The sequence below is a fragment of the Betta splendens genome, chromosome 3, assembly GCF_900634795.4.
Source record: "Betta splendens chromosome 3, fBetSpl5.4, whole genome shotgun sequence".
NCBI classification, from domain to species: domain Eukaryota; kingdom Metazoa; phylum Chordata; class Actinopteri; order Anabantiformes; family Osphronemidae; genus Betta; species Betta splendens.
Window position 1 is genome coordinate 10,367,836 of NC_040883.2, and position 21,282 is coordinate 10,389,117.

The 21,282-nt window shown below is 50.1% G+C and overlaps 1 protein-coding gene across 5 annotated transcripts in view; it reads left to right on the forward strand.

Moving 5' to 3' along the window:
* The window catches only part of LOC114851815 (SH3 and multiple ankyrin repeat domains protein 2-like), a 74,024-nt gene that overhangs the window by 16,174 nt on the left and 36,568 nt on the right, over positions 1 to 21,282 (forward strand). For all 5 annotated transcript variants that reach the window (XM_029143581.3, XM_029143582.3, XM_029143585.3 and 2 more), the window contains exons 3-11: positions 1,283 to 1,510; positions 3,840 to 4,043; positions 4,141 to 4,212; positions 5,864 to 5,972; positions 7,881 to 8,032; positions 8,431 to 8,598; positions 10,193 to 10,309; positions 11,785 to 11,862; positions 15,761 to 15,827. In XM_029143581.3, the coding sequence (XP_028999414.1) occupies positions 1,283 to 1,510; positions 3,840 to 4,043; positions 4,141 to 4,212; positions 5,864 to 5,972; positions 7,881 to 8,032; positions 8,431 to 8,598; positions 10,193 to 10,309; positions 11,785 to 11,862; positions 15,761 to 15,827 (1,195 nt within the window). The remainder of the gene's footprint in view (positions 1 to 1,282; positions 1,511 to 3,839; positions 4,044 to 4,140; positions 4,213 to 5,863; positions 5,973 to 7,880; positions 8,033 to 8,430; positions 8,599 to 10,192; positions 10,310 to 11,784; positions 11,863 to 15,760; positions 15,828 to 21,282) is intronic.

Below are 21,282 nucleotides of genomic sequence, written 5' to 3' on the forward strand. Positions count from 1 at the left end.
CGACGCGTAGTTTCCACATGACACTGAGCCCTGAACTGGTGCCTCCAATGAGTTTCCAGTGAGAATGTCACTGGTCCTAATGTTCATAAATGTCTAAGCATTATTGGTTCATGACTTCTCGATTTGTCTATAGTTGAAGCACATCCAGATCTGCTTCTGAAACAATGTTTCTCATACATTTCTGCATTAAAGGACGTTTGCGCTGTAATTGGCCACATGCTGAGTAGAAAGCCAGGGACGAACGTCAGACTGTGACGTCCTCACACTGGAAATGTGCAAAAAGCTGCTGCTGTTCACAGCGACGTGTTCATTTTCTACATTATGACAAGACGCACGTTGAGTGTTTTGTGCAGCATCCAGAGGAAAACCTGAGCGTCGTTATGAGATGACAAAAGCAATAATCCCATAGAAATGACTTTTGTGTTCTGTCTAAAAAGCATCAGCAGATGAAGTGTTTGGCACAATGACAATTACTGATCCTGGACCAGCTGGGGGTCAGATGGTCACTGTCTCCTCTGCTCCAGTGGTTTTCTAACTGCAGCCAAAACACAAGGAACAACCAGGGAACAGAAATGTTCACGTTTGCTTTTAGAAGTGCAGCTTTTGCAGCTTGAGGGTGTTTGAATCCGCCGATGATGTAAAACGACAGAAACCGATCACGCGAGTGGTTTCCAGTTGGCGCCAGCTTTGCAATAGAGCTGAATGTGCTGCTTCCACGTCAAAGGTCAGATCCTTTGTTGGATGAACATGGGAGGAGTCGCCGGATTTAAAAGCGTGGACAGAGTTGACTCAGCGTTAGTTGTCATGGCGACAGGCTCGTCCCATTGAACCTTTTACCAGCTCAGCTCAGCCGGGTGCCGCCGCCACGTCAGCGGCCGCCCGGCGCCGCGCAGAGGCCATCGGGTCATGGCTCAGCCTGTGTGAGCAGTTCTGTCCCGGTTCGCTGTGAGCGGTGACTGATGAAGGGCTACGTGTTTCATTGGATGAGCCATAAATCACGCCGACGCCTCGTCTCATTAGAGAGCAGACACCCGTCTGCTTCACTTTCAGGCCTCATGGTCTTTTGGTTGGACTGCTGCTGCAGCTGTTAAGGCTTTTTTTTTTATTCATCCCAGTATCACCATAATGAAGCAATGCCTCCTCTGGGACCCACAGCAGAGAAGAGAGGCTGAACCGCTGTAGAAACTAACAAGCTCCATCTCTCGCTCCCTAAATCAACACAAGGTGTTTAATGGCGTCTGAGGGACTAATGCTCTGTTCTCTCTCTCTCTCTCTCCACCAGCTGAATCCGCCAGGCCTGCTGACTATGCCCCGGAGCCCCACCTCCAGCGAGGATGAGATGGCCCAGAGCTTTTCTGACTACTCCGACGAGTGCGCGTCCGACAGCTCCCGCGAAGAGACCATTTACGAGACCATAAAGGCCACGGCCGAGCCGCCGCAGAGCCGCATGGACGACGTTCACACCAACTCGCTGGTCGTCCGTGTCCTCATCCCAGACCTGCAGCAGACGGTGAGCGTGGCGCCGCATCAAGCACACAGATGCATTTCCAGATGTTGGCCTGTTCCACTGAGCAGCTCTGTGTTCGCTCAACCCTGAACCCGTTCACTCACGTCTTATTGTTAACGTCTCAAGGTTTCCCTGGTCCAACTTTTATAAAACGCGCTGCTTCTTTTCAAAACTGCTTAACCCTATTTTGATTGTGACTAATAAGGACAGTTCACAGCGAAAGTTTAGAAATTTGGCCAATTTTCTTGCTCCAACTCAAATATTCTAACAGGAACTTGATTCCATTCATGCATGAATAACGTGTCTAGTTTGACCTTTTTAGCAAATCATTGCTTTGAGAGGAGACTGAATATTAATAATGTGCTTCTAATGCTCGACAGAAACAGAATCTGCATGCGTCCACAGAACAAACACAAAAACATCACAGATCTATATATACAGTGTAGATGATCCCTTTCTAGGGATCTTCTTCTGTTCTAATGGGCTCCAGGCTCCTCCGTCCCGTGACGAGGACGAGCTGCTCGAGTCTGTGTGGTGCCTTTACTTTCATCCACCTCCTCTTAGTTTCTAGGTGGATGTTCGTTAACTCACTCCACTTGTTTGCGTTCTGAGTTCCCGCTGAACTGAGGTGCAGCTGTTCCGGCCGCTTCAGCCACGCTGACCTGTTTGGAGGCCAGTGGCCTCAGGTCCCCGAGGAGCAGCTTTGGCCCAAAGGCTCCACGGTTCCGTCTGTCTGTGTTCACGTGTGAGCCGTGCTTGAGTCACGCAGTGAGTAGCTGAGGCTCATGTAAACACGCAGCGCGTGGATGTGAGCAGCTGCTGCTCTGCCATATGACAACAGCAAACGGCTGAGGTCGAGCCGAAACACCAACATCTCCACAGTGATGAAGGAAGCGCTTTGTCCAGCTGACGTTTAGCTGAACCTTCATGTTTGTCTTGCTCAAGGAAAGGTGAATCTTCAGGTACACTTTTTATACAGTTTAAAATGCAGTTTTCTTTCATTTCATTGCAAATCAGCACTGCGATGAAACAGTTTGTTTCCTCCACAATCTTCAAACGGCTTTTTTCCCTTTTATTCATCATTTGATGCCAGCTCACAGCTCTGACGGACAGATGGAGGCACCATCTTGTCTGAGCTGCTTTTGCTAATCATTTAGAGTTTGGACGCAACGGCAGAATGGAGGTCAGACCACGAAAGCTCGTTTCCCGAAAGCTGTTGCTCTGAATGTTTGCGAACGCCGGGAAGCTGCGACCGTCAAACTGTTTGTTGATCTCTGCAAACATTTAACTGCCGCCGCCTCAGATGCCAGCAACAAATCTCTGTCCTGCCTCCTGTGGTCAGTGTCCACACGCGGACTCCAGTGCTTCTGTCTGCAGAACATATGGTGCTTCGGGCCGTGAACTTGCAGACTCTCCTCCATGGGCTCAATGTTTGCTTTTTAAATGCAAAGTCATTACGACCGATTATTCTGAACGAACCATCAGAGTTTAAGCCTCTGCAGACGGCGGTGTCGGGCATTTGTTCTGGTAAGCTCATTGTGCCCGGTTTACTTTTGTTCGTTTTCATGCTAATTCCGCATCTTCGTTGCCTGCTCCCTGATAAACAAATGACTCTCAGCTCCCTGGAGACGCCATACACATTGTTTAAGTTAAATTCATGTGGAGGACGTACTGTGGGAGGCAGCGACGGGAGATTAGCCGCAGTAATGAAGCAGAGGAGGGAGCGGCGCCGTATCGCTCCACGTGCCAGACATCTGTTTGTGGACACCTTCCACACCGGGCGAGGGGATTACGCTCAGGCCGAGCTCGCAGGCTGCTCATCTCCTCAGCCTTTATCGCAGATGCAGGGCCTCTATCCCCGGCTGAGCAGCACACGCAGCTCGGTTCAGACCAGGCCAGAAACCCAACGCCGTGCGCTCAGGAAGGTGGACGTGGGGGGGGGTGACAACCCCTCTGCCCTCACACACACACACACACACACACACACACACACACACACACACACACACACACACACACACAAGCACACACACAAGCACAGTGCTGGAACAATACAACAATAAGAAAGCTTGGCAGCGGGGCCTTAATTGTAGTAGTAACTGGGCCACGTTCCTATGTGTCTGATCTCCTCTGATTGGACACCATTGTTCCGTGGATCTATTCCGGGCCTCTCCTTCAAGCTATTTGCATCTGTCAATCAAAAGTTCCAGACCACAAGTATAAGTCTGGCACAAGTTGTGGTCGTTATAATGCAGATGAATATTTCATTTCTGGTGCCAGTCTCCCTCCAGCCATCGCCTCCTAATCCATTCACGTCTTCCCCTCCGCTCAGAAATGCATGCGCTTCAACCCAGATGCAACAGTGTGGGTTGCCAAGCAACGCATCCTGTGTACGCTCAACCAGAGTCTGAAAGACGTGCTCAACTACGGGCTCTTCCAACCGGCGAGCAACGGGAGGGACGGGAAGTTCCTGGACGAGGAGCGTCTCCTTCGAGAGTATCCTCAGCCGATCAGCAAGGGCGTCCCGGCTCTGGAGGTAAAAAACCGCCAGAGGACGCGGGCTAAACCTCCAACCAGTCGGCCCGAACCAGCGCTCCCCCCTCATCTTCGTCTTCTGTCTTTCACTCGCACAGTTTCGCTACAAGAGCCGAGTCTACAGGCAGCCCAACGTGGACGAGAAGCAGATTGCCAAGCTTCACACCAAGGTACGAGTCTTCTGTCTGATGAATAACAATTAATGTCATTGGCAGGTTTCTGAAATCCGTGGTGTCTCCCAAGCTGAGACTGCAAACGATGACTCACGCTGCAACAGGAGCCAAACGCTGAGCGCGGCCCGTCGGCGCCGTGCGCGCGCGTCCGCCCCAGGCTGCTTCTGGCGGCGGCGCCATCTTTTCTGGCCTTCGGCAGCTTATTGGCTCTTCACACCGCTCCTCCCACCGCTGGCTCCTCCCACCTGAGCGAGGCCGTGGGACGGGCGGCGTGAAAAGGCGGCGGCAGCGATTCACGCCGGCGCCGCGGCCAAAGTGGAATCATGAGGAGCCCTGCACCGATTTCAATATCCGTTTAGCACCTTGACGGCTGATTTGGGCGGCGCAGTGTTTGTGGATGTTTGGTGCTGTGGCTCAACTGTCAGCCGGGCTTCCTCCAGAACTCCCCCGTCTCCCTCCCGCCGACTCTGTCCCTCCCACATCAACTGAAGCCGGTGGCTCCAGTAAATTAGGGATTTTTAGCCTCTTTGTGCCTGTGAAGGCTGGCTGCTGGCTGCTGTCCCACACTTACAGTAATCCTGTAGTGCAGCCAAAGCAAAAGTGTCTCTGGCAGCTCTGGGTAGCAGCACACACCAGGAAACTGTCTGACAGCTGCTCCGAATCTGCGTCCAAAGGCAGCAGAATGGAGACGGCTAGAACTAGAAGGAGCACGAAGAAGAAAAGGCAGAAAGGACGACTTGTTGTCTGAAAGTCTGCAGACGTCGGTCAGAAGCGAAACAAGACACCGTTCTGCTTCGGGACCGGGTTCCTCTCCTGAGCCGTGTATGGGCCTGTGTTTGGCTGAAGAGCCGCCATGCTGCGAACCTGCTTCAGCAAAGAGGAGGAGGGGGGTCACACGGAGGACATATCGATGGCATTAAATAAAACAGTGCATGAAAAGCTGACATTTCCACATATTGAGCGTCTCGTCTGCCTCCAGTCCGAGCTGATCCTCTGTCCCAGCTCCAGTTATTACAGATTTAATTAATACAGCATTAATAATCTATGACCCGGCTGGAGACGCAGCATCTGTATGATACACTCACTGAGTAACGCTACAATGTGGCCAGATGACAGATAGGCTTTTCTTTTCTGCCAAAATCTAATATCTCGTTCTTCTAAACTCTTCATTATTAAATATTTTTGCTTAGCTCCTAAAAGCTTTGGCCCAAAACCCGTTCCGATCCACGCGTGAACAGCCCGTTGCCTCCTTCCTTTCATTTCCTGGTTGCCTCTTCCTCATTTCGCCGCCTCATTCTTCCCTCCTCGTTTCCTCCTCTCCTTCAGGGAGCTGCCCTCTTATCTATTTATATCGCGCGGCCCGGAAAGGAAGCAGACAGGAGCCGAACACAACGGATCAGCCACAACGGCCACGCTGAGCGCCGCGCCACCGGCTGAGCCTCGCGCCGGCAGCGCGTCTTCCACTGCAGCTCTAAACGCTTCCACTCTCCACTCGCTCGCGTTTGCACCTTTACACCTTCCTCTATCGCAACTTCTATTTTGGTCCTTTTGCAGCTCTGAACCTCGATCCTGCCGTTTTCTCCTTCACACCCACCACCATTTGCTCTTTTATTCTCTGTGTAATACATTCCCTTCTGTGGTTGTGCAGGCAAATCTGAGGAAGTTCATGGACCTCATCCAGCACAATCAGGTGGACAAAGTGTCGAAGATGCTGGAGAGAGGCTTCGACCCCAACTACCAGGACAGTGACTCTGGTGGTGAGGAGACGACAACAAAAGACTCAAAACAGCAGATTTACAGAAACCACAAAGATGTCGTAATGTTTGAGAAGCTGTAGACGTGGTTCAGGTCAGACCTGCAGAACTTTAAGCTTATGAGAACTGTTACAATACAAAATACAGTATCAGGCATCACCACTGTACTTCCTGAAGTCTATGGTACAAACTGTGTCTAACCAAAGTACCAGTAATAGGAGCACAGAGCACAGAGCCGGGTCAGCACCGGTCCCGGGTGACGATGGCGCTTAATCGGTACCGGCTGCTGCGTGTGGTCTGTGACCTGCAGCTTTTCCCAGAGCACAGAGCACAGAGCTGTGTCCCACTGTCAAAGGTCGTAAGCAGTAAGAGGTCATGCTGTGACCTTTGACCTTGGCTAAGAGCTGCAGGGTCGTGTTCAGGACCCAAGGAATCTTCAGACCATTCCACCGAGGCAGCTCATTACAGTCGCTGCTCACGGTTAGTTAAGTCTAGTTATTTAGAGCCGGTACCGAGCGGTCGGACCCCCAAAGGACCGGTCTCCTGAGCTGAACTCAGGAGAAGCAGACGTGAGGCGTCCAGACTGACGACAGCAAGTCTGGCGAACTCACTTTTGTTCCATCTTCAAACACACTGACCTCACAACAGGGCGAGCGTGAGTGAGTCTGCAGCGTAGCAGCACCAGCACGGAGCCTGAAGATGTTCTGATACAGACATCAGCTGTGGCTCTGGGCCGGTAATGATCAGTCATGTCTGAGTGTTACCTCCCACTCTCCTGCTCGGCTCCTGCCGGGACGCAGCGCGCTGAAATCACACTCATTATGGTGGAGGCTCATTTCTGGCCGCCGTGTCCGCGTCCCGGCTGCCGACGCTGGACTCCCACTCCGCTAATCTCCCACTTACGCGGGTCCTGACCCGCTGTCCGCACCTCGACTCCTGTGACCCTAATGACCGACGTGACGCTGGCTGAGCTCAACGGGGCGCCGGCGGCGTAATGATGAGATCCACTGGATTCTCGCTTTGAAGTTCTGTACCGTCATCGTCACAAAAGGAGCCACACGGTGAAATTAGGTCACGTCAATTTTCTCACTGATTTGTTTTGATGACCTTAATTAGATTAAAATATTCAATGACGCCTTAATTATCTCAAAGCTTTTTATTAGTGTCTAACAGGCAGTTGACCTGCTTTCACCAGCAGACGGGTGAACGGCGTCCTGAGTGACATGAAGCCTGGACGTTTAAGGGCTGCTCAAGTTGCAGCTTCCTCCGAACGTCCGTCGTAGCTTCTGATTGGAGTCTCAGCTTCTTGTTGAACTCTCGGGCCTCGTGTGAGTGAGGGGTAACAGGGGTGAGCTGGTAGCGACAGTGTTATAAACGGAAGCTAAGGTGACGTTCAGCCTGAAGGTGAAGCTTTTAGAAAGACGTAGTAGATCATTAGGACACTGTCTGTTCTGCTTGTGTTGACATGATTCACACCTCACGGGTGAGAGACTGAATCCATGAGAGTGAGGACACAGAGGAAAGCAGCTGAAACCACGTTGTGTCAGTGTGGATGGAAACGGGTTCGACCCAGGGACCGTGTGGGGGTTTCCCCTGGGTTTCAGAAACCCTGGAGAAAGATGTCTGTTTGTTAAACACTCAACAAGCCTCAGTTTACCTGTAATTGGGGAATGTGGACTTAAAGCAGATGGAGAACAGCAGGCGGACCGGTCCCCTGTGGGCCGGCGACAGAACCGGTGCCATCTCCGGCTCAGCTCCGCTCCCTGGAGTCGCTCATTTGAATTCCTCTATTAGAGGCTGTTTATAAGAAAACAAATGAACTTCAGGAAATGAATTTCATTCCTCGACTCCCCCTGAATTATTCAACGTACGTCTGCAGCTTCAGACTCGGGGTGTCGGTTCTTTCTGCAGAGAGCCCGTTGACCTTCGCCTCCCACCACGACAACGTCATGGACTTGATTAAAGTGCTGAAAAGTGGCGGCGCCCACCTGGACTTCAGGGCCAAAGACGGCATGACGGCGCTTCACAAGGCGGCCAGGTCCAAGAACCACGTCACGCTCACGGTAAAAACACGGTCACCGTCACCTGAGCAGCACCGCGGGAACGACGTGACAGAACGTCACAGCTTCACTTAACAGATAAAGCTGACGGAGCACATCTGTTTCAGAGTCTCCGACTTTTACTAGCGCATCGTTAATAGTCGGTAATTACATTTTCATTGTTCTTTAAACTTTTATCTCTTTCTTACATTGTTGTATTAGATCTTTCGTAGCATTTCATAGCGTTTCTGATGATTCAGTATATTGAGTCACCACAAAGATCCTCTGAGCACTTTAACACTGTACATGACAAGAACCTTGAGAAAACCCAACTTGAGCAGCACCAGAACACAGACACTTCACGTGGACGGGGAAATGAGCTCCGCCAGCGACATCACACCTCACACGTTGTGTCCCTGCAGACGCTGCTGGAGCTGGGGGCGTCTCCAGACTACAAGGACAGCCGAGGTCTGACCCCCCTGTACCACAGCGTGGTGGTGGGGGGGGAGCCGGGCTGCTGCGAGCTGCTGCTCAACCACCACGCGTCCGTGTGCTGCCAGGACGAGAACGGGTGGCATGAGGTGCACCAGGTGAGCACACACAGACACACAGACACAGACACACACACACACACACGCACACACACACACACACGCACACAGACACACACATGCGCACATACACACACACACACACGCACGCACACAGACACACACATGCGCACATGCGCACACACACACACACACACACACACACACACACACACACACACACACACACAGACACGCACACAGACACACATGCATCCAAACACACGCGCACACACACACACACATGCATCCAAACACACGCGCACACACACACACACAGTCGTGTTTGTCATCAACGTGGGGACTTCCCATTGACATAATGCCTTCTCTAGCCCCTTACCCTTACCATCACAAATAAAGGCAGACGTCTAATCTTTGCGCTAATCTGAACCAAAAGTCAATTTTAACCTCAGCCCTAAAATCACATCTTAACCCTCAAAAAAGCTTTCAGACGGGTGGGGACCCGCCAAGTGCCCCCTCGTTGTCGCAGTGTCCTCACCTTGATAGCAAAAACATGGTTTATGGTCCCCTTATGGTCCCCACGTCGGAGGAAAAACATGTACACACACACACACACACACACACACACACACACACACACACACACACAGCTTGTGGCAGCTGTTCCCGTTAGGAGATGGAGCCGGTCAAACTGAGCTGCTGCTGCTGCTGCTGCTGCGCCTCCACTCAGTGATGTGCAGCGTTCAGAGCTTTATCTTATCTCACTTCCTGTCAGCGTGCTAAATCTCTGCCTCCCCCCGTTTGGGACACGATAACGATTGACTGCCAGGCAGGACAGTCACGAGCAGCGCTCACAAAGGGAGAAACTCACAAAATGTACACAGCATGCAAAGAAAGCATTAGGTGAAAACCAGGAGTTCATTGATCTGATTAGTAACTAATGACGTCTCAGCTTGAACGGACACCCTCTAGGGTCAAAGGTCTAGTCCAGTAAACCCTAAGTCACATAAATGCACTAACAGCACTATAAATGTACACAGCTCTGTATTATTACATTTTATTTATGGGCAGTTTCTATTCTAGTTTGACCAATAATGGAATATGAATAAAACTCTTTTTGAGGTATCTGCTCAGCCTTCAGGAGGCAGGAAGGCCGTGCATCCATCCCGTCAAGTGTCCTATGATTAAAATACAATCTCCGCCAGTTGCTTGTTTTCATGGAGACTTTTTAATTGACTGCAGCCTGCGTCAGCTGATAAGCAGCCGCCTGCCGGCTCCACCTCAGCCTCTGAAGAAGCTTCTGTGTAAATTGGTCATTTCCAAATAATCCCCATTCACGATGAGCTGGCAGTTGTGTTTGTTAGAAATAAAAAAAAAAAAAAACTCTGTTCGTGAATATGTTTGCGCTCCCACTTAATGTGCCGCTGTTTCGTCTCATCGGGTTCCTCTTTGAGCTTTCGTCAGGGTTCAAGCTGAGGCTACAGCTGCTCCTCCGGCTCGCGTCGTCTCCTCTGCAGCACGCTGCCATCTAGCGTTAGCGGCCTGCTACTGCAGCCGCCTCCGTCTCCTGCCAGGCTGTGGCCTGACGCCGCCGCGCTTGCTTGTTTTGCTTGTGTTGTGTGTTTACATGCAGGCGTGCCGCCACGGCCACGTGCAGCACCTGGAGCACCTGCTGTTCTACGGAGCCGACATGAGCGCCCAGAACGCCTCTGGGAACACAGCTCTGCACATCTGTGCCCTGTACAACCAGGTGAGCAGCGGTCTGAGCTCTTCACTCTGGCCACTTCCTCTGAAGGATTTATAATTTCGCACCATCGCGTTTGCCTCCTTTCCTTTAGTATCGCCTCTTAGCTGGAGTCATGTCAACTGGACGACCGCTGGGCTTAAAGCTGAGCCTCCAGCTGTCGTTACAGAGTCTTTATTGCCATGAATCAGAAGCTTCTCCCTGGTGTAGTGGAATCAAAGAAACACTTAAGAAATAATTCTGCTTCCATGTGAAAGCAGCCGTTTGCTTTTGACCTTTGGCCCTGACAACACCATCACTGCACAGAGCTGGGTTAAGGCTCATTCTTTAAATGTGAAGCATGTTTGATGGTTAAGACTCAACCAATCATTTATTCTTCTCTGTTACATCAGCTCCTTGTCGCCTACTGAACATTCGCACCTTTAAATCTTTGGCTCCTAAATGCTGCGTATGGTTGAATTAGCCTGTAACTAAAGGCTGGAGACAGGAGTGCGTTTGTGGAGGGCTATTTTTAGAGGTGGATTCATCTAAATTTGGCGGCAGCAGGACAGTGACTGTGGGACTGTGGGAGTGTTTCTTTCTGTGATATCGATTTGTACAGTTGCAGCGGCTGCTGCACACGAGCAAGACAAGACATTTAACAGATCAATTCCAGAGGCTAAGTAACGACCGGCAGATGTACTGTACGGAGGCTGGAGCTGATTAGGTTGAGGTTGACTGGCCCCGTTCCAGCCACTGACACAGTGACAGCACTGAGACGAAACCATTCTGGCTGCTGCATAAAACGCTGTGAACCTACAGTAAGAAGATGCACAGGGAAAACCCAGATTTGATGCACCGTGGTTTCCCTTTAGCCGGATGGACGTCTTCTCCTGCTTAATTTCTGCAGCAGCTGGATACAGTATATATGAAGCAATGACGCGCCGTGACGGAAACGTCCGAGTAACAATAACACGGCTGCGAAATAAATGAAATGTCTAATGGCAGGATTCTTAGCGGCGGCTGCCGATTACGACGCTGGTGTATCAGTATCTGAGCGAGTTTCAACTCTCCGCAGCGTATTGTGGATCTAAAACGGGCTTGTGTTGATGTGTGTGTGCACCGTGCATGCGTGGTGGAGCACTTTGTGGGCGATTTGTGCTGTAGATTCAAACCCCTCAGCACTCTCCACCTCTCTGTTCTTCTCTCGCTCACTCCCTTTTTCTCTTGGAGTGAGGAGCAGACACACTCGCTCCTGGTCTCCTGTAGGTAGCAGCTCCGGTCTTTCCTCTTCCGTCCGTGTTCGTGCTGTTAGACCTCCACTCATCACTTCCTGCTCCTCTCACTCCTTTTGCGTTTGGAGATTTCTTCTCACGAGTGAGGCTCTCTCACTGGAGGCTAATTATCCTCTATCGTGAACAAAGTAGGAGAATCAAAGGCTTCCGTGGCTGTTTGAGACATTTTCTCGCCGTCATTTTAATAATTTTCTCTTTCTTCTTCAGGATAATTGTGCCCGAGTGCTGCTTGTTCGTGGAGCTGACAAGGAAGTGAAGAACTACAACAGCCAGAGTCCGTTTCAGGTAGAGGAAAAAAAAACAAAAAAAACACTCGTCTTCCCTGACATTTGCATGTGAGTGATTATAGTGGATCAATTTCAGCTTTCAGCATAGGGAAAACATTTTTAGTAGCGGCACATTTTCTTCGGCTCATTTGTTACCATGGCAACAGAGCAACATGGTCAAGGTCAGCTGAAAGCGGGGAAAGCAAACGTCTTTCTGGCCAAGATTAGATTTGTTTCCATCAAACAGTGTTTGGAGGAGAACTGAGAGCGAGCATCAAATCTGTTTAGTCTTCTTCTCGTCCTTGAGCTCAGCGGCAGCATGAGTGGCGGTAGTAGTAGTACAGTAGTAGTAAAAGTAGTAGTAGTATGACCGCGAGCACAGCTGGAGCTGCTGTTCTCGGTTCTCATGAAGGATGTGGCGCTCTGTGATTGACAGGCTCCTGCCGCCAATGCAGCGATCGGACAGTTGAAGCCTCGCGCTCGAGGAATTCCTTCAGGTTGAGTGAAGAACGGAGCGCGGCAGCGTTTGACTCCTGCTCCCGAGTTACGAAACAGCCCTATGCAGGTGTTGGCGAGCACAGTCCCACGGGCCCTCGACGGCCCTCGTCAGCCACTCCAGGCGACGCTTCCCCGCGTCAGCGCGTTCGTCAGGGTTTGAGCGGCGGCTCCATGACGATGAGCTGCTGCAGCCTCGTTTGGTGCAGAACACAAGACGTTGAACATGAAGGACGTGGACTGAGTTTGTCCAGATCACGTGCACTGAGCCACACGGTCAGCGGTTAATGAGTTACACTGCTGCATTTATATGTAATGCGTGTCCCTGAACGCATCGTACTAGTCGATGCAGTAGCAGGACGCCTCCTCCTTCAGTTGAAACGCTTCAGAACTGATCAAAGCTTCTTCAGTTCCTTTAACCTGCAGCGAAGTTCCTGCCACACCTGCTCCACACGTTGGTTGGAGACGTGATCGTCTCATCTCAACCCATCGTCTGTGGGAGGTGGAGCACTGACGTTTTACTGTAGTCACGCGGCGAGAGGAGAAAAGCTCTGACTAAAGAGACTAAAGTTAAATAGGACGAGAGCTGCTAATTGAACCGGACTGGTGTACCTAATAAAGTGGCTGCTTCTGGCTGAGGATCATCGCGGAGGAGCTGCTTTCCAGTGGAAAGGCTTCTGTCGGCACCAGCTTTGGTCCAGCGTACAGGCAGAGACAGGAGCAGCGGCTCCGCTGACAGGCAGCGAGCAGCCACTAGACTCTGTGGACTCTTGCTCGTTTCGAGTGGAGAAACTCGCTCCCTTGCTCTTACTATCTTTATCACTGTTGCACTCTCCACCTACACACGGAGCCAAGAGCTGGATCCCACAAGTTTATGCCTGTTTTCTAAGCAGCCCTCATTCTGGGAAATGTAGGCACGGCGTAGAAAGAGGAGAAGGACGAGGGAATGTTCATCAGGCGACAGATATCACGGTTCCTTTCACACGAGTGCGTCATCAGACCCAAACGTACAGGGGCAGCGCTCAGAGCCGGTCGGTCCATTCTATCAATACAAGAATACAGACCTGGCAGGTATTATAGGACAGGAGCTGAGGATGGAGAAGGTCCATGGGCGCAATGGAGTAATTTGTAGAAACGGGGCCGTCCAATATCTGTCTAGCAGTCAGACTGCGTCCATGTTGAATGGCAGCGGAGCCGGTGTGACCAATGTTTACTCTGGAAAGAGTATCATTAGGAGCCAAGTGAACTAGTGTTAACAAGCAGAAGCTCTTCATTAGAGCAGAGTGGGCGGGCCTCATAATATCATGTGTCAGCTTGGTGTGTGTGTGTGTGTGTGTGTGTGTGTGTGTGTGTGTGTGTGTGTGTGTGTGTGTGTGTGTGTGTGTGTGTGTGTGTGTGTGTGTGTGTGTGTGTGTGTGTGAAACTTGAACTTGAAAAGTAGACTTGCTTTTCTACCAAAGTGGGCCTGTTTGAAACATCTCAACCTTTAGCCCTTAGTGTTGGTTTTTTCATGCTGGTAACTGGACTTCATTCCCAAGACCTCAAAGGTTGGACAGTGTTTGGAGGAGAACAGCAGCATCTCGCTTTCTGAGGAATCAGCCATCTTCTGCTGTATGTGGATGGAAGCACTACCGTCCCTAATGGGGGACACACCCCCAGCCTCAGTCCTGGAGCTGGTTCTGCGTGGAGACACCCCAGCTGGATTCTGCTCGTCTTTGTTTTTCGTGGACCGATTCTCCACCTCCTGGTGTTGGCTTTGATCTCGCAGGCTTGTTGCCTCTGCTGATGTTGCTCTTGACTGCAAGCGGCTCCCAGTTGCTTCTGTGTTATACACAACCGTTGTCTCCATGACGACCAGGGGAGAGGAGGAAAGGAATGCGTGTGGGGGCGGTGACGGTGGTGATGGCAGTAGTGGTGGGGATGGTGGGTGGTGGAATGGTAATGAGGGATGGATTACAGTATATTAGTTACCTGTTCTTTTATCATCAAGGAGGATAGAACTTCAAACACACCTGCTGGTTGCTCTCCAAACCTCAGCAACCTTGTTCAAAGGCGAAGTCCACCAAGGCCCTGAGAGGCGAGGAGGCGCCAGATGATCGACAGCACTCAATCAGACAATGGACGTAGCTGCTGCTTTGTGACGTTTGCGCTGACGCAAACTGGACCAACAATCATCCATCACACATACGAGTGGTCCTTGACATCACGCTGTATAGAAGCTCCACTGCTGTGAAGGCTGCGCCGCCTCTGCTGCCTCACGCTGGGATCATCGTGAAACTGATGGACGCTGTTGATCTGCTCCTCTTTGGCTGAGGGAAAAAGACAGATTAGTTCAGCGTCAAGAGCATCAGGAGCAGCCGAGCGTCAGGCAGGTTTGGAGTTACTGCTGGAGACGCCTGCGTTTGCACGTTGAGGTGTCAGCAGTGACTTGTTTTATCACCAGTAGAAGCAAACATCACAGCTGTGAGGACAAAAGCGCAATTTAACGAGGTGCCAATAAACCCGTGTTGATCTCTGGCCTCATAGAGTGGAGCTGGAGCAGTGACCATACGATTATCACCCCCCACGGAGTAATGAAGAGATTAGCATCGCTCAGTAACGAGACATTCTTCAGCCGTCAACTAGGACGTCTTCATCTGTGCTGAGCCTGCTCTGGGATCAGCGTTCCTCTAGGATGGTGGTCGGTCATAGATTAGTGGTGACTATGGAGGAGATGTCTCCTCCTCTCTCACCCGCACAGGAAACACAAAACCTGTTCACTGACATGTATATGTGGGAAAACCTGAAGTGTGTTCTATATCAATGGAGGATGCTGAAAATTGAAGAGGGACCGAACGCCTCCATTAGAGCCTCAGGAGCCTCCCAGGAGACCGGGTTCTTATTTCTGGAGAAAGGTCAAACGTGGAGGGAAGGAGTGAATCTCACTGCTCAGCCTGAACTTTAATAAGCCACATTGTGTCACTCGCTTCTCCGGCGTGTTTGTTCTCCAGGAGTCAGGACGGCTGCTTACGTAATGCTGTGTGTGTGTGTGTGTGTGTGTGTGTGTGTGTGTGTGTGTGTGTGTGTGTGTGTGTGTGTGTGTGTGTGTGTGTGTGTGTGTGTGTGTGTGTGTGTGTGTTTGGGGGGGTCACTGACGCCATTCCTGGAGGACACCGCTGCCCCCTGCTGGACACAGGGAGCACCTGCTGCTCTCCTGCACTAGTTAATGTCTTTGATCCTCCTGTTTCTGTTTGAAAGGTGTAGTAAACAAGAATCGATATGTTGGGTATTATTTAAACGGCAGCAGGTCACAGGTCTGTGTCGCTCTTCCCATCATGTGAGACTTGATGTCCGGCCGCTGGCTTGTCTTTGTTTTTTTTAAGACGCTGGTCGCTCCTGGACAACAATATTAAGCTCTTGTCTCTGCCTGCTTTTGCCTCCAGGTCGCCATTATCGCTGGGAACTTCGAGCTCGCTGAACTCATCAAGAACCACAAAGAGACCGATATCGGTGAGTAGCAAAGCAGCAGATGTTGACATCTGGCACCGGGCCGTCCCTAAAACTCCTTCAGGATATATTTCAAATCCCACTGCTTTGATCCCGCTAAACGACCTGGCAGGATAATCCCTCTGTGGGATTATGGGAAGCCTGTGAGAGAATGAGTTTGTGTTTACCAGCACAAATGATCAATACTTGCACCGGCGTGGAGGCCCGTCCAGTGGGTTCACCTCCAAGAGGTGTCTGGACCTCAGTGAATCTAGTGACGCTTCTTCTGTTGGTTTAGGTTTTGTGTTTCAAACATTCTTAACTATTTCCTACCGTTGCTTTTAAACAGCGTGAGCTAAACTCACTAAACTCACTGTTTCTCCTCACAGTAAAGCTAAGAGCTTCAGCTAGTTTTTGTCTATTTGCCTCCAGCTCATTAGAAGCGGTTGCTTTAGGTGGAGACGGCAGAATCGACTATGCGCTGTATGAGTTACTTCACTTGGCATCGGTGTGAGCGAGGCAACGAGAGGGAGGTGAGAAGACGAACGATTTGTCACGAACATACAACGAACTGCTTCTTTTCCATCAGGCTATTTTTTACTTTGGTTGCTTGGTTGCCGCTTCCTCACTTATTAAGTTGTGGAGCTGCAGATCGGCCATTTAACACCTAATGGAGCCACGTTTTTCACAGAACGCTGTCTATAGCTTCAACACACTGGGTCGACGTCGGCTGCCGCCGCTGATGGTGTGGTTGCCGCAGCAGCGGAGCAGAGAGTGTCCCATGAAATGAACGGGCCGTTTGTGGAGCATGAGGATTAAAGGGGCCCCCAAGAAAATGAGAAAAAGATGAACAGAACTGAATTTATAGAGGAGGACACGGAAATGAAAAGAGCGATGCAGGGAAAAATCTAATCCAAAAATGTAATCCTGCAGCCTTTCAACCCGAACGGAGCAGCCAGAGGTGCCGGGTTGGTTCTGTTCTGGCTGCTCGCGTTCTGTACGGTGGTGGTGCTGAAACTGTCCAATACTGACCCTCCTACTGGAACAGAGGATCAGAATTATTTACAATACACATGCGTCATTTTTAAGTACAGTTGAAACCTTGCATCATGGGAAAAACGTCGGTGAAATATAAATCAGCAGCAATTTCATGTCAAGAGAGAAGACAAAGAATGGAGTCAGTGGAGGCTTCAAGACAAGAAAACAAACAGCATCCCTGCATCCATGGAGACTCCATGTCCAAGGAGGCATTTAAGGTCATCAGGTCAAACCGGACTGATGATGAGATTAAAGCTTTGCTCTTTCTGTTTGGTGAAGGACAGAGAGGCAGTGGGAGCCTGTGTCTACACCTGGGAGCACAAAGAAATGACAATGCACATTATGAAGCAACATCAGGGTGAAGACAGTGGCCACTGGTGAAGGGCTGGTTCCATCCCCTGGAGGCCCGGTTCTGTAATGGCTGAGACAATCTGTGGCAGAACGAGCCGAGTGCCGGCGATGAAGCAAAGCGTGTTTACAGGCCCAGAGTTTGATATTAGCATTGGCTCCCAATCACATTTCAGCTTTTAATGAAGACATCGCATCCTGCAGCTGGAGCTCGAGCTTGAACCGGGGCCAAAACCATCTGCTCAAAAAGTTTCTGAAAGGAAATGACACCGCGCACATGCTGCTGGCGGAGGGAATAATGAAGGAGCGTGTGCCGAGGAAGCCTCTCCATCAGCAGTAAGCCTGCGTAAGGCTGATTGACAGATCTCCCTCTGCTGGAGGGTCCCGCGTTCTCTCACATCTTGCCCGTCCTCCTCACGCGTCCCGTGCGCTGCAGCGCTTCCGCTTCGCCTCGAGTCTCCGGGTCGTTCCAGGTCGCGTGACCGGAGGTCGCTGAGCGGCAGCAGGTCGCGGCTGCAGGAGAACAGCCGCAGCTGTGACGCTCCACCCGCATCACCTGAAGCGCCGGAGTCAGGGAACCTCAATTATTGAATCCATAGGTGCTGGTGATGATGGAGTCCAGTCCAGGTTGGACTTGTTCGTGTTTTACCTGCGCGTAGATAAACTCGCCCCGCGCTGATTTATTCGTTACTGTCGAACGCTCGTTTCCCTTAAACGAGCGTCTCCTCTGGGTTTGACACACTCTCTTAAATTCAGCCTATATTTGGCAGCGGTGGATCCAGGAAGGAGGACGCGTTGATGCTCGCCAGCTCCCATCCTGTCAGCAACGCAGGAAACTTAACTCCGACTGATGCAGAAGCACATCCTCAAACGTTTGTTCGTTTCACATATTGGTCCATTTTAAGTGTTTGATGCTGCTGGTGTCAACTGGCTGCTGATCCTCTGAGCTTCCTGTCTCCAAGCAGTCATATGTATGTTCAACACAGCAACTATGATGCCTCAACGCTTGTGTGTGTGTGACTGTGATTTTCAAGCTGATCTGCTCTCACTCATTGCATAGTTTATGACAACATATGCTTTGCGTGCTGCCATCTGCTGCGTAGCTCTATAGGACGGACTCTTCCTGGATCAGACGTGTCTTTAGGCTCTAATCAGAGGAGGAGACGCACAGAGCTTCACACCACAGCCGAGCATCAGATCAAACAAAGTTCACTAGTGTCTTACATCATGTGACGGCAGGTGTGTGCGCTCCTCCGTAAACGCAGCTTAACGATGTATGGGCCATCCCTCGCTGGGTTGCTTAGCAACAGCAAGGGTTTGTTTCCAGAGGAAGCCGCACACCAGTCCATCATTAGCTCCCAACAACTGTCAGACACTGAAGCCTGGATGCAGAGCGACGTGGAGGAAGCGAGCTACAGAATACATTTACACTTTCCTACTACGATTTGTCTCGCGGGCCTTAATCAGTCACATCTTAAAAAAAAAACAATTCATAAACAAAAAAACACTTCATAAACGTTGTCGTATTTTGTCGTTTTCCTGTATTCTTTTCCCTAAGTTTTCCATAAACATTTCACTGCTAAAACCTATTAATGAGATCAAGTTCCATGTTTTAGTGGGATGTCATCTAATGATTCTGATTCTGTTTTTTTATCCTCAGAGGAAATAAAAGTACAAATATTGAGTAAAAGGATGTGAAACGACGATGCAGTGGAAGTGTTTTGTGTTTACAGGAAGTTACGCGAGAACATTATCTTTTAATATTGTGTGACTGTATTTGAAGCAAGAATCAACGACATGTTCGAGATGGTTAAATTTACCAGGCGTCATGGGCTGAAGCAAAGAGTTTGAATAATTGAATAACTTTAATTAAATTTATTGTCTCTCAGAAGACGTTGCTCTTTAACATGAATGAACTCGAGCTCTGAGACTGTTTACTGATCTTTTCCCCCTCACATGGACTTGCTGCTATTTTGGTATTTAACATCATGCACTTTTATTTTGTACTTAGTCTGTTGCCATCATTTGTGTGCGTATGTGCGTGCGTGCATGCGTGCGTCTTGGGATTTTCCGTCTGCACACTCAGTCATTTTCCTCCTTCTTAGATTCACATTATTCTCCTTTTAGCCGGAGAATCGTTCATCGCTGCTGAAAATGAAGCTTTTAACAAATAGCTTTTCTGTTCTTCCTACACTGAAGCTATTGATGGACCCACACCTGCTCTTTTCTCTTCGTTTAACATCCAGTTTTATTCCACATCTTTTGACAGACGTAAAGTCTCAGAGGCAGCATTTACACATGACAAGACGCCTCAGCTCCCCGAAAAGCCCTCAATAATTACAAAATGCAATGTAACAATACGTTGTGTAAAAAAGTACCAGAAACTACAGCTGCTGTTTCCTGTTGCACACAGTCCAACATTGGGAAACATTCAGTGGGAGAGCGTTTGAATGTTTCAGGTTAACCTGACTTTGAAGAAGTTCTCTCTCCTTCAGCTTCCCTTCACATCCTGCCCTTCTTTCACCATCTCATCCAAATTTAGCATGTGCAGGCTCCCTCCTGCTGCAGGAAACGTTCGGTGTGGTGGAAACAGAGCCACGTGTCCTGGACACCGTCATGCACGGATGCGTTTCCTCCTCCTGTATTTGTTCTATTAATTTGTAACGTGATGCTGGCTGAACTCACTAGAACCGAGGGGACAGGTTCTGTAACATCGTTTTCTCACGTACAGACACCAGCAGGCTTCTTCACTGTGCAGTTGTGCAGCGCAGCGTCTCCCTCATGGGAGAGAGAGGAGGTGTGTGAGGGGCGGGGAGTTTGTGTGTGTGTGTGAGAGAGAGAGAGAGAGAGAGAGAGAGGGAGTGCGAGAGAGAGAGAGAGCGGTTAACGGAGGGGGTCGGACTGACTTCCCGGGCGCAGGCGGTGGAAGCGGAAGGTGTGAGCGGCCTCATGTGCGCTGCGCGCGGCAGCTCGTCTCCGCGGAGTCGCTATCCACGGTGCTGAAAGGGAAAGTCGGGTGTCCTGTGAGATGCACGAACCGTGAAGTCGAAGTCGCACAGGAGAGAAAATGAAGTCCATCATCAATGCCTTAAAAAAGGAAGGTAAGCCGTTCAGTCGTCTTCAAACCAGGCGCTCCGCTTCTGGACGTTTGGACTCGGTTCCGTCCCGGTGTCATCCCTTCTTGCTAAATGTTTTACTTGCACTAAAAGTGCTCCGGATCGTTTCACTGCTTGTGTAAATGTCGCTGTCGGGATGTGGGGAGCTCGGCTCTTATGTAGGTTAGAATAATTCCTGACTTGCAAAGAAAAAAAAAAGCGGCAGCGCGGCACAGCAATAGTTTTTAGGTCAAAGAGAGTAACGAGAGATTGGCGTCCAGGGAGGAGGAACACCCACGGAACCCAAACAGAACCCAAGCAGGCCCGTCCATCTGGTTTCACGCTTTGATTCGCTGCATGTTTTCTCAATGAAGGCGCGGAGACTCGAACGCAGCTGCGCCGTGTGTGAGACGGTCGAAGACCTGTAACCTCACCGGGTCCAGAAACGTCCGGTCCGAGCGAAAGCCTCGTGCTCAACTCTATTTTTACAATATTTCTTCAATGGGCTTAAACTGGAAAATAATGGGAATTGGAATTAATGGAGCTGTTGCACTGGATTGCATTAGAATTACTAATGTGGCAGCTCAGTGAGACGCTGCATGACTCAGTCGGTGCCAAAGTCCAGAAAATGGGAGAGTGCTGATGTCAGTAACACCTCAGGAACTGCATGTAACACATGTGAGATTAGCAGCAACGGAGCAGAGTCTATATTTGCAGTAAAGGTGTGTATGTAAATACTTAGAGGGTTCGTGATGTGCTGCCTCTAATTGATCTGTGCCTGTTCAGTTGTCAGATCTCACCTCTTCAGCTGCATGACGCTGAATCTCGAAGCGCTTTCAATTATGCTATTTAAAAAACACAGGTAATTTCTGGATTTTACACAAAACCTGGATTTGAAGTGGAAGCTGAAAGTACGAGCCAAAATTCCCTGATGGTGAAACAAACCTAATCTTAAATCACTTTTTTATTCCCACAGGATGATGCTGTTAAAACTAAGG